This window comes from Erpetoichthys calabaricus, chromosome 2 (genome assembly GCF_900747795.2).
Source record: "Erpetoichthys calabaricus chromosome 2, fErpCal1.3, whole genome shotgun sequence".
Lineage (NCBI taxonomy): Eukaryota > Metazoa > Chordata > Cladistia > Polypteriformes > Polypteridae > Erpetoichthys > Erpetoichthys calabaricus.
Genome location: NC_041395.2, coordinates 284,602,512 through 284,616,106, shown reverse-complemented (window position 1 = coordinate 284,616,106; position 13,595 = coordinate 284,602,512). Strand labels below are relative to the sequence as shown.

Genomic DNA, 13,595 nt, shown 5'->3' with positions numbered 1-13,595 from the left:
TTATTTGCAAAGATATTGTATTATTTACCTGTTTTATGAATATAGGCCTTTAATCACTTTTGATTAACAAAATACATTTCTTCCTACCTGAGCTATAAAGTAAATGTCATTCATCCACTTTCCACCTGGAAATATAGCTTAACACATTCGTACTAAATACTGATTAAAACTAAATGTGTATGTGTGATGGTGGCTTGGCCAATAGCATTGATTGCATGCTATTCATCTGCTTATTCTGCCACTGTAATACCACAGGCAGCAAGCAGACAGTATCTTTGTGAAATGACACAATATTTATTTTCTAGTGGCGCCAGCGTAAGCTTCTGTACACCTCCCCCAAATGTTAACTTAGATTAATGATCGCTTGCTACTGTGCTCTGATCACACAGTAAGAAATTCAGGGAATCACTGAATTGATGGAAAGATATTACTATATAATATGTTAATAACACTTAATGCAGCATTTTAAAGTGTGTTAGGGTATCCATGGCAGTGCAAGCTTTCTAAAAACAATGCAAGAAGCACAGACCTCGTGTGTATAGGTTTGTGAGGAAAAAGCTGTGCCACCACGGGGATCTTGATGAGGGAAGTTACTAATTGCGCTTAACATGCACGCATGCAGTTAATGTAGCTGTCCTTACTCAAGGCTCTGTGGGTTGTTTACACACCTGCACTCACTGGGAAATTTAAAATGTTCTGGGAATGAGAGCAAGGGGAATAAAGAGCAATAGAAGAAATGGACGTAAATTCAAGTGGAAGACAAAGAGATAGAATAAGGACGTTGGGCAGAGCCCTTATATATATGAAAGGAGATACAGTAATCCCTCCTCCATCGCGGGGGTTGCGTTCCAGAGCCACCCGCGAAATAAGAAAATCCGCGAAGTAGAAACCATATGTTTATATGGTTATTTTTATATTGTCATGCTTGGGTCACAGATTTGCTCAGAAACACAGGAGGTTGTAGAGAGACAGGAACGTTATTCAAACACTGCAAACAAACATTTGTCTCTTTTTCAAAAGTTTAAACTGTGCTCCATGACAAGACAGAGATGACAGTTCTGTCTCACAATTAAAAGAATGCAAACCTATCTTCCTCTTCAAAGGAGTGCGTGTCAGGAGCACAGAATGTCACATAGATAGAGAAAACAATCTCTAGCAAACAAATCAATAGGGCTGTTTGGCTTTTAAGTATGCGAAGCACCGTGGCACAAAGCTGTTGAAGGCGGCAGCTCACACCCCCTCCGTCAGGAGCAGGGAGAGAGAGAGAGAGACAGAGTTTGTTTTTCAGTCAAAAATCAATTTGTGCCCTTCGAGCTTTTAAGTATGCGAAGCACCGTGCAGCATGTCGCTTCAGGAAGCAGCTGCACAAAAGATAGCAACGTGAAGATAATCTTTCAGCATTTTTAGACGAGCGTCCGTATCGTCTAGGTGTGCGAACAGCCCCCCTTCTCAATCCCCATACGTCAGGATCAGAGAAAGTCAGCGCAAGAGAGAGAGAAGAGTAAGCAATCTAGCTTCTCAGCCATCTGCCAATAGCGTCCCTTGTATGAAATCAGCTGGGCAAACCAACTGAGGAAGCATGTACCAGAAATTAAAAGACCCATTGTCCGCAGAAATCCGCGAACCAGCAAAAAATCCGTGATATATATTTAAATATGCTTACATATAAAATCCACGATGGAGTGAAGCCGCGAAAGGCGAAGCGCGATATAGCGAGGGATCACTGTATTGCAGTTGGGGAAGCCCTGAGGCGGAGCAACAGCATTCTGGGGGTCCTGCTGAGCAACAGATAGGAGCATGAGCGGCTGATCGCTTCATTGGATGTTGATGGATTGTGGCGGGACAAGTGACCTGGGCTTGCAGGTTCCCAACGGACACTGACAGTGGTGGTGGGGACACAAGACAAAAATGTTTGATGCTGTCTCATCTCTGTTGTATACCCTATGGGGAAAGCAAAGGAGATGGGGTTTGAAAAGGGATGTACTGGGGACTGGTGGCTTGAAAGTAACTGTTCCTTACAGTGTTTTAATTGTTGATTTCAATCTTTTTATTGGATTATTTACACAGACACTTCTTTATTAGAGAATACGATAATGCACCATATTTATTTTCTGAACACTGATTGTCGTTAAGAAAATTTTCACGACAAACTGTTTGCACCAACCTTGCTTGTTTGTGTGTCCTCACTCCTCTAGTCCATTATAATAACTAGTGATGTCCAGGTATATGAAGATGCCAAGTCTGCATGCAATCCAGGTATTACATGTAGTACATTCAAACCAAACTTCAAAACTTTTCTAATTTTCCAAGTGATATTCCAGGGCTAGCTACATTACAGAAGATAAACAAACTTAGTACTTGCTGCCACGTGTTTTCATGCACTAGAGATGCAGTTCATAAATGCCTTTGGCATTTAATTTTTTATTTATTTATTTATTTTTATTTTTTTTAACTTTTGGAGGCATTGACTTAATTTGAGGCCAGTGATCATCACTTGAGCTGCATTTATTGAAATGGATATTCCAAAGGAGTAGGTTTTAGTAACTTTTTTAAAAATTTTGTTAAAATTTGTAAGTCCCTGACAACTTGTGGGGCATCTGTGACTGACCACCTGTTAAGGCTAACGAAATTTACAGGAAATTGACAGCTGAAAATAACCTTTGAAATTTAAAAATAAGCCTAACCTTCCAGCGCCTTCTTGAGTGTACGTGAGTAAAGGTATAATTGCCAAGATCTACTGTGAATGTACAGTTTTCCCAGTTATTAATATTGGTTGGCCATTGTTGCTTGTAAGCACTGTTATTCTAACTTGAGTGGTTGATGCTTTAATTTCGAGAGTTCATTGTAAATATATTTTGCTGGTTACTGGATGGTTGATGTGATGGTGCAGGCTGGCTCCATTCTGCCAGTTCCATTTGGAAGCCTCTTGACCGTGTCACTGTTGATAGTGTTACTGAGATGAGCCGGGCAAATGAGGACACATACACATAGCAAGGGGTAGGTATAAAAGTGCTTTTATTAAAATCAATCAAATAACCAGTGTCCAAATAATGCAGTTCAGTCAAAATAGTGCAGTGCTTCAGAAGTCTACCATAAATAAATAAATAATCCAATACAAAATGTGAAAAGGTTAAAACCAGTTCAATAAACAATCCTTTAAAATTGTGGCTAAAATCCCCAGGCAGGAAACTGTCCTTTAAAACTCAGTCTCCAATGCAACCCTATTAAATCTGACGTCTCCTCTGTTTACCTCTCAGAAGGCCTCGTAGCAGAAGAGACGCCCATCTGACAGGCATCGCCTTCCATCATCTCTGGGTTTGAGTCCCTGCTGTTCCATGTCTCCCAGTAGGGCACCCCATCCGAACCTCATCTAACCAAGGCTTGAGTGCTTGTGGCCATCCGTGGCCCTGACAGGGCATCTTATTCAAGCCTTTCCGACTCCCACTACTTTCCCAGACTTACAATAGAACAGCATCGGGATCACTCTAGCTCCCTGATCAGTCAGCTGGAGAGGCCTCCTTCAGCCCCCTTGAGCACAGGCCACACAATTCCCCAAAGGGCTCTCCTCACATCTGCTTGCCTCCTTTCTCGATTACTTATTCTCGCACTGGCTATCCCCAATTCCTGCCTTTCTCTCTGTCCTTTTCTTAACCTCCGTCCTCTCTTTCTTGTTCTTTTTTTTCTCCTTCTCGTTTTCTTCCTCCTTTCTTGCCCTGCTGGCTCCCCCATAAATGCCTCTGTGGGCGCAGTTCCTCAATCATGGACCATGGAAAGCCAGTGGAACAATCAAGACAGACCACACCCTCAGATGAATGTGTGCTTCATCTCATGTATCCCAAGACCTCCTGCAGCCACGCACGCACAGAAATTGAGCCAGGTATTCAATTACTTATTTATGTAAAAACTGACCCAGTGCTGCTTAGCCGCTGACCCACCATTTCACACACCCCCCCTTAAGCTGCCAGTTGCACAGGAAGGTTCCACGCCTCAACCAACCCTGTCCCACTGCATTAAAACACCCCATTCTTAAACAAAACTCAAGCCCCCACCACCCACCCCCCTTGCAAAGATCAGGACATTAAAAGCATCAAGATCTTTAAAACAACAATAAAACCATCCATCCATCCATTTCCCAACCCGCTGAATCCGAACACAGGGTCACGGGGGTCTGCTGGAGCCAATCCAACCACCAATAAATAAATGGTCATTAAAAAGTTCAAAGTTCTGAAAAGGTTCTCCTCAGGCTTGAGTCCCTATGTTCTTTATAAGTCTGGCACCTAACCTGCTTGCTGTTTCTCTTTTCTTCAGTCCTCATTGCCCTCAGCTCATGCCACCGCTGCCACAAAATGTGATATCATAGTTAAATAATATACTTAACACTTAAAGGTGTATTGCTGCATTTTGCCAGATGATGATGCCAGTTGAGACAAGTGTAAGTTTAGAGTTTCAGTGAAGAAGCATATCGCAGGTTTGTCACACACAAGCATGAACAAGTTAACATTATCGGAGCAAAGTTGTAAGGAATATGCTAGTAACTGAGCACCCTGGAATTTTAATTAAAAATATGCAACTGCAACCTAATTGTAGTTCATAGTAACTGAAATGAACATCTAGATTAACCAAGCTTGCAAATGTAAGAAGCAGATTCTTTTTAAAAACATAGTAGAAGTTCACCTACCAGTGTTTCCTGTGTTTTTTTGTTTATTATCAATTACTTTTGACTTTGTATCAAAAAACCATTCACAATCCACACCAATATACATAGTGCTGACAGAAACTTTCGTTATAAAGTAGTCAGGAATGTGAATCAGAATACCTGTATATTGCTTATCCAGTATTAGAGAACACTTTCTGATCTCAGGATGTTATGTTTATGTAGGTATAATCAGATATCTGCACTTCAAGTTGAAGGTTGTCATGTTTAAATGAATGAGTGAAATTCTTTCATGTCTTCTCAAAATAGTCACAGTAATACTAACAAAAGACATACACAACCATTTCTACTCTACAGACTCCCAAGCACTGCCTGACTGCATGGATTTTTCTCTCTTTTCCCCTGATTTGTGTTAAGTTAATTGGCAACTCTAAATTTTTTCAGTGCAATCAAGAGTCCTCCACATTGGACTAGTGCCCCACTTAATGCCTATACAGACACTAGTTAATTTTGACCCCAACTGGATAAGTGAGTTAAAAATGTTCTTGATGTAAAAAAGGTTAATTTGTACAATTTTTTAATAGATTAATTGGATGTTTTCTTTATTTTCTCAGTACTGCTTGTGCTTCACTCTGGGTGGGTAACGTTACAGCTGAAGTGAAGGAGAAGCAACTTCTAGACTTGTTTAAGAGGTAAAAATGTTACCTACTTATGCCAGATAAGTTTTTCATTACTACTGAATGCATATTTCTACTTTGGCTTACCTGGGTATTTGTTATTTAATTATCCTTTCTTTGGTTATAAAAATATATCTAGAACAATGCAGCTATGTTGACAGTGGCATAGTGTTTTTTATAACATGAACAAAAATATAAATAAGCATGCAAGCTTACGTCACAATTTTCCGGGAATCTAAAATTAATAAAAGTAGACTATGCCATTATATAAATAAATAAAATCTAAACTTTTAACGTTTCATTCCAAAAATCAGTTTGTTTGTTTTAACTTTCCATGGACTTTGGTATAGAATTTTGTTTATTCAAATGAACTGATGAATTTTCCTAAGTTTCATTACTATATTTGTTATCATCGTAATATGTTCATGATGAGCAATCATTTTTGAGTGATGCTGTTTTGCCCTGGCATCTTTTGTGAGATAATTCAAATTTGTTAACACGTTACAACAGCAGAAGAAGTGGGTACAATATAGTGTCATTTTCCAGACTGAGACATATATTTAGCTGAGAGCCTAGATTTTTCTAAAAAAAAATTTACATATATATGTGTGTGTGTTTTTTTTTTTTGTTTGTTTGTTTTTTTTGGTGTGCTTGAGGTAATCAAGGGTTGCTTACAAGGTTATTATAGTCTTGCCTTTTTATATTAGTTTTTATTTCTGTATTATTTCTGACATTACTTGGAATTTCAATTTAGTTTTAGTCTTCTATAATATATTTGTTTCAGTTTTCGTAATTATGGTATGGTTAAAGAGCTACTATGGAGTTTAGCTTTGTGTTATAATCAGACAGAACTGTACACTTAATGGGTTTGGATATAATATGAGTTTAATGTTTAGTGGAAGCTTACTTCACTACATGGCTTACTATCTGGTTTTGTTTTTGTCTGTTAAAAACAAGCATAATCAAAACCAGATACTGAACATGAACAATTTTAATCCAATTTTTTAATTGTTAAAATATTTTCTATGTCCTTTGTGCTGAACAAATGTATGCTGACTGTTGCCACGTTTCCTCATTTTCTTTTCTTGCAAAGAATGGGCCAAATTGTGGTGAAATTAGGTGAATTTTAAGGTTTTTAACAGTTCTTTACTCTAAATGTCTACAGCACACAGCATATCCTGCTCCAAGACAATGTGCTTACAATTAATGCCAATATTGTATTCAAAAATCTCCTATACTGGGCTTTGCAATTTTCTACCAGCCATATTGATCTCTGATTCCATCTAAGGTACATAAAATTTATAGACAGATTGCAACAATACTGCAATATGCAATATGTATGACATGGCTGGTGTTAAGAACAAAAAGAGAATGATATTTCAACTGTCTATTTTGAGAGAGAGAGAGAGATTGAAAAGAGGGAGACAAATATTTTAAAACATAATTCTGCCACTGGATTATTTTCACAATATCGAGTATTATTAGTTGTGAATGTAAATATAAAAAGATAAATTAATACAGCAGGCCCTGATGGCTACCCTGTAGAATTTTATAAGAAATTCTCCACTCAGCTAGCTCCCCTCTTATTAGCATCATTTACAGAAGCTAGAGACAATCAAATTCTACCTCAAACTTTTCGCTAAGCATTAATCACCGTCTTTCCTAAACAAAATAAGGACTTATTACAATGTGCATCATACAGACCAATTTCACTTCTGAATAATAATGTTAAGGTAGCTAGAAGAATGGAGAAAGTGCTACCTTTGGTAATATCAAACTGGATTTATTAAAAACCGACACTTTACTTCCAACCTTCGATGCCTGTTTAATATAATATATTCACCTGCAAAGTCAAACACCCCAGAGATATTATTATCGTTGGATGCAGAAAAAGCATTTGATATGATTGAATGGAACTACCTTTTCACTACATTAGAGAAATTTGGGTTTGGCCTGAACATTTATGCATGGATCAAACTACTGTATACCAATCCAGAAGTATCAGTTTGTATTAACATCGTTTGTTCAGACTACTTTAAACTAGAACGTGGTACCAGACAAAGATGCCCCTTGTCACCACTGCTATTAGCAATCGCTGTTGAACCACTGGCAGTTCACTGTCGAAATGCTTATCAGATAAAGGGGATTGTCAGAGAAGGACTTGGAACAGAAAATTTCTCTATATGCAGATGATATGGTACTGTATATATTAGACCCACAAAATACTGTGCCTGCAGTCTTAACAGCACTTACAGAATTTCAAAAGATCTCTGGTCTCAGAATTAATTTGAATAAAAGTGTGCTCTTTCCAGTGAATTCTCAAGCATACAATATTAGATCGGACACCTTCCCTTTTATTATTGCAGATAAGTTTAAATACCTAGGGGTAGATATCACAAGTAAACATAAAGCTCTTTATCAACAAAATTTCGCCATCTGTATGGAAAAAATTAAACAAGACTTGCATAGATGGTCAACCCTTCATCTCACTCTAGCTGGAAGAATTAATGTTGTTAAGATGAATATCCTTCCTAAGCTTCTCTTTTTATTTCAAAACATTCTAATATACATCAATAAATAATTTTTAAGCAATTAGATTCAACCATAATCTCATTTATTTGGAACTTAAAACATCCACTTATCCAAAGAGCAACCCTGCAAAGAACTAAGGCAGAAGGTGGCATGGCTCTGCCTAACTTTCAGTTTTATTACTGGGCAGCAAACATGCAAGCTATATAGTAAAATCCTGGACACAAATAGATGAACATACACAGGCTTGATACGCAATAGAAATAAAATCCTGCAGTACTTCTTTATATTCCCTGCTTTGTGCCCCAATAAATGCAAGTTATCGCCAATATACTAATAACCCAGTTGTGCTTCACTCACTCAGAATATGGAACCAATGTAGAAAGCATTTTAAGATGGAGAATCTGTATCTGTATCTGTATCTGTAGCACCTCTGCATGACAACCACCTTATTCAACATCGCAAACATATGCAGTTGTTAATATCTGGAAAACATTTGGGATTAAATTGCTTAGAGATCTTTATATAGACAACATCTTTGCATCCTATTAACAATTACATTCCAAATTTAACTTTCCAGCAACACATTTCTTTCACTATCTTCAAATTAGAAACTTTGTTAAACAGAACCTGCTCGATTTTCCTCACCTCGCACCTTCCTCTATGCTGGAAAAAATATTGCTCAGTTTCGAGGACTCATGCAGCATTTCTGCAATATATAAAACTATTTTACAGTCCCTCCCTTTCAAAGATCCAAGAGGACAATGGGAAAAGGATCTCTCACTCAACATATCAGAAAAGGAGTGGAAGGGAGCAATGCAGAGAATTCACTTGAGCTCCATATATTAAAAGCATGAAATTATTCAACTCAAAATTATATATCGAGCATATCTGTCTCACTTAAAGCTGTCCAAAATGTTTCCAGGGCAAGATCTAATCTACGAACGGTGCAATCAAGTTCCAGCCTCACTAGGTCACATGTTTTGGGCCTGCACCAAATTAACATCATTCTGGACAAAAATTTTTAAGTGCCTTTCAGACAGCACAATCCCTCCTAATCCATTAACAGGTGTGTTTGGTGTTCTTCCAGATGGGCTTAAAGTGGAGAAGGACAAACAAACTGTTATTGCGTTCACTACACTATTGGCACACCGACTTATTTTGCTAAACTGGAAGAATCCTAACTCTCCTCTTTTAAGTCAATGGGTAACTGGTGTTGTATACTATTTGAAATTGGAAAAAATCAAATTCTCAGTTAGAGGACCTGTGCAGAACTTTTTCAGAACCTAGCAGGATCTAATCAATAACATTTTAGAATAAGCTCTTAAAGCACTGAGGAGGTAGATTCTCTTCCCATTTCTTTTTCTTTTCCATTTATCTTTATCCACCTATTAAACTCATCAATTTATTTATTTTTACTAGCTTTAAGTTTTATTCCGTTGACCATGCTCTCTTTCTCAGGGGTGGGGGTTGATCTGTTTTCAATCCTATTTTTTTGTAAAAATTGACTATTTGTATGGAATGATGACAATAAAATCAACAGAATTAAAGAAAAAAAAAAGATAAATTTATAAATAAAGATTAAGTACAAAAACACATTAGTAGGTTTAGTTTTTCACCAGTTGGTACAGTCTCTTCACATACCTACCTATAGTTCGGTAGAGACATTGCCAACTCAGGAATTTTACAAGGATTGTATCGCTTCATTGTTAAACGGTCTTTTTAAAACAATTCGTTGGTTAGCAACAATATGCTGATCTTGTATGTTAACCATGTCAGTCTCTCGATCAGTGATATTTTATTTTCAAAAAGGATTTTTCCCGTGCAAAGTGGCTGGTGAATTATTGTCGATAAAACACAGACTCCTGAGAAATAAACCAAACCTTATGCACTAGTGATTTTTCTGTCCATACAGTAAAGGTTTTGTTGACCAGAACATTCTGACTTCAAGTATTTGAATTACGTCTTGATATACAAGAAGTGCCAAGAAATGCGGCAGCTCATCATAACTGACATCAGACTCATGCAGCCTGGAATTTGACTTAGTGTGTGCTGTTTTAGTAATTGCTGTGTACATACTTTATCTTGCGGGTTGGAAAATGGATGGATGGATGGATTATTTGTGTCTAATATTTCTCTCTTGAGCCCTGGAGATCCAATGAACGGAACACATTCAAAGCAAAAGCATCACCTTGGTATGCTTCACTAACACTTTAATCAGAATCTATCGTGCTGTCAATAGTCAGCTGCTGAGGAACTGTCACTGTTATCACACAGTAAATTGCTTTCTTCAACAAACAATTTTCGTACCCGTATTCAGCTTGCTCTGTCCCTACAAATGCTGTGTCAACACCCGACCTCCGTCACCAGCCGCTGTTCACTGGATAAATATATGTGGGAGGCACATGGTGGGTAACTTTCTCTTTTAGACTTAAAAGTTACCAGAGTTAAAGACTAACAGCAGGAATATTTATTCAGAAACCAAATATGAAATTCTTATTAATACATTTTGATTAATTTTTGGACCCCTGAGCCTAGGTTGTTACGAAAGCTAAAAATATTTTTAGTAAATTATTATTTTATTTCAGTTAGTCTTTATAGCTACTTTAATAATTTTGTTTAGTTTTAGTTAAATAAAATAATTATTTTATTTCAGTTTACTAAAATATTTTTATTAATAGTTTCAGTTTTCATTTTATTTTTCGTTAACTGTAATAACCTTGATTGCTTGATCTCCTAAAATTTAGATCAACACCTTGCATATTTCAGGAAGCAAAAGTAAAGTTAACCACAAGGATGATAGAAGAAAGAATGCAAAGCATGAGACTAGAACTAAGAAATAGGGTACGAAATGAAAATACAATCTGACCATTCCATCATCAGGCTGGCAGCACAATCATCGAGAATCGCTAATATGGTGCTACCTGCAGACCTACCCATAAGAAACTCGTAACTGATTCTCAATAACAACTGTCCACTTTCAACCAGTCTCACCAATATAATCCAGATAAACATAACACATGAAAACCTTAGTTTGAAAATTGTTAGTAGCATTGAGTTTTCTTTTAGATCATACATCCTGCTTCTTAATGCTCTGGGTACAAATGCAGCAGCAAGCACACTTCTTGAGCTCATTTCATTACAGGAGTAATTTTGTTTGTGACTTTAGTCACTGTTAAACTAATGTCAGGGAAAAGATTAATTTGCCTCCTAGAAAAATGTTTGACAGCCGATACAATTAAGACGGCTTACTATCAAAGGCTTCAGGTACAAGGATTTTCCATTAGAAGTATATTTTCTGTTGATTTCTGTCCTAGAAATTTGTTGTTTTGGAAGTTAGAGAAGCATGTTAGCATATCATTGCCTGAATCTGAAAGTTGTGGTAGATCACCATGTTCATTAATGCCCCAGATTCCTTCATCTTAGTATTCAGAGCTTTTTTCGCTAGGCCTTGGACCTTGGAATGGGTTCTCTATTTAAAAGGTAAGTAGGATATAGTATTTATGTCTGGCTTTGAAAGGAAAACTATTTATATAAAAAAAAAAAAAGTGTGAAAAATGAATGGCATCGGATACCTACACTAACTTGTCAATCCACCACAGAGAGTTATGTCGTCCCCCGTTTGATCTAATAAGATTCTCTTGAACCTGTCCTGCATTGTGGCGCTCCTTATAAAGATTTATCTTAAGCCAGATACTTGTGTGGTAAAGTTGAATGTCACAGTGAGTATTGAGGTAGTTTTATACTTAAGGAGGTGTTTGTTATGAGAAAATTTGAAATTCTATCATCTTATATAAAGAGAAAATTTGGGCAGTGTTTTATATAGTTGTATGGCTGAAGAGCACGTACTGATTTAGTTAATTTAAATTTTGTATTATTACTGATAATAGTTTAAAACAAATGTGAATCTCACCATTTGATTTATTTTGAAATATTAAACTTTTTTTCTTGTTTTTAATCATATGTAAAAATATTTTAATTTTCTAGTTATGGAGAGGTCAACAGCATAAGAATTCTTCATGAAAGATTTTGCGCCTTTGTTAATTTTAAGAGTGCAACTGCAGCAAGCAGAGCGAAAGAGAAGCTTCAGGTTTGTTTTTAAGAGTTTCTTACACAAAGTTTTCCTTACCTGAGGTTTTTTGTATGTTTGTATGTATGTAAACTAGTATTACTTTTACCAGCAACCGGAACCTATGGTGAAAGTCCAAGCGAGTAAAACTAAACTAATTATCATAGGTAATACATTGATTCCCATTTTCTTCAACTATTACACACAAAATGTTTTTAGCATCAGCTGCTTCAGTTTTTTTTTGGATTCTTGAGTTAAGTTTGAATAAACTTGGGTTTTAAATTTGTTTTGCTTTGACGTGCAATTTTGTTCTATGTAACTAACAAACTTTTTTACTTCATTCTCAAAAGTTTTTATACATACCATTACAGGAGAAATTAGTTTTTTCATTAAAAACTAGAATGAGAGTTATTTCCAAAATGTATTACTATTAAAAAGCACCCATTAGTATGTGAGAATTTTGGATTTTCTGTAATATGTAATTAAGTGAAGGAGGTGAATTTAAGTGCCATAGCAGCATGCTGAGAAGACAAACAACAGAAGCGTTAATAAAAAAGAGCATTTCATATTGCCGGCAAACCCTTTTTTTTTTTTTTTTTTTTAAACAGTAATATAAACCAAACTGCAAAATTACTAAAGTAATCAAAATGATTATGAAAGTTTAAAAATGTTGTGTTATAATATACCTTCCATCATTGTATCAAACAACCCCTATTTCAGGTGGTACCTTCTTACTTTACGTTAATCTAATAATCTAATAATGAAAATATTCACTCAACCATTAAACCCTGTAATTCCTGTTGTGAAATGTAGAAACTGTCATAGCCAAGTCTTCATATTAAATCAGTCCACTGAACTGTGGACTGCACACAAAAAGGAACAAGGGACAGTCTAATGGCATGCCATGAAAATGCTTTATGTTTGCTAATAGGCTACAGAAGACAATAACACTGTAAGCTAAACAAAAAGGAAACTGAAAAATAATGAAAGTTATGTTTTCCCTACCACATGCTTTAATTAACTAATAATTCTGACAGGTGGATAATTCAAATTAGTCTTGATAGTTAACTTTTTAAGATAATGTAAGAGAAAAGAAAAAAAAACACTTTTTTAAAAAAATACAGCACTTGAATTGAAAAATGGAATAGGTTTCATCTATGTGAACCCTAGTGTACAGTGCGACAGTAAATGGTTATTGGTTGTGATGCAAAGACATTCATCAAAGTATTTTATACACCAATTTTTGAGTAATCAATATAGGTTGGTTTTCTATAAAAACTTTTATTGAATCTTAAAATGCTTTTTAGAGCAGTTTTGTTAAATTTAAAGCAAGAAAATCATTATACTGCTTGACCACATCAGTTATTAAAGATTAAAGGATTTGTATTATTAGGAGAAAGTTGTTTGTATAGCTTAGGCTTAATCAAAGAAATCCCAAAAACAAACTTATAAGGGGGCAGTTCCTGATACATATGGCAGGTCTTTAAAATCTAACCTCAGAGAATATCAACTATTGTGTACAGGTTATTTTAGTTTATAAATTTGAACGAGAACAAATACTTAGGACTTAAACGTCATCCATTCATTTTTTAGAGCCTTGTAAAATTAAAAATATTTATTACAAAACAAGTATAAATCTGTAGAAAAATGCAAGTTATGAAACATT

The 13,595-nt window shown here is 36.0% G+C and overlaps 1 protein-coding gene across 2 annotated transcripts in view; it reads left to right on the top strand.

The window, feature by feature from the left end:
• The window catches only part of zgc:123010 (uncharacterized protein LOC641500 homolog), a 62,790-nt gene that overhangs the window by 45,701 nt on the left and 3,494 nt on the right, over window positions 1-13,595 (top strand). For both annotated transcript variants that reach the window (XM_028795666.2, XM_028795668.2), the window contains exons 13-14: window positions 5,269-5,346; window positions 11,848-11,950. In XM_028795666.2, coding sequence (XP_028651499.1) covers window positions 5,269-5,346; window positions 11,848-11,950 — 181 coding nt within the window. The remainder of the gene's footprint in view (window positions 1-5,268; window positions 5,347-11,847; window positions 11,951-13,595) is intronic.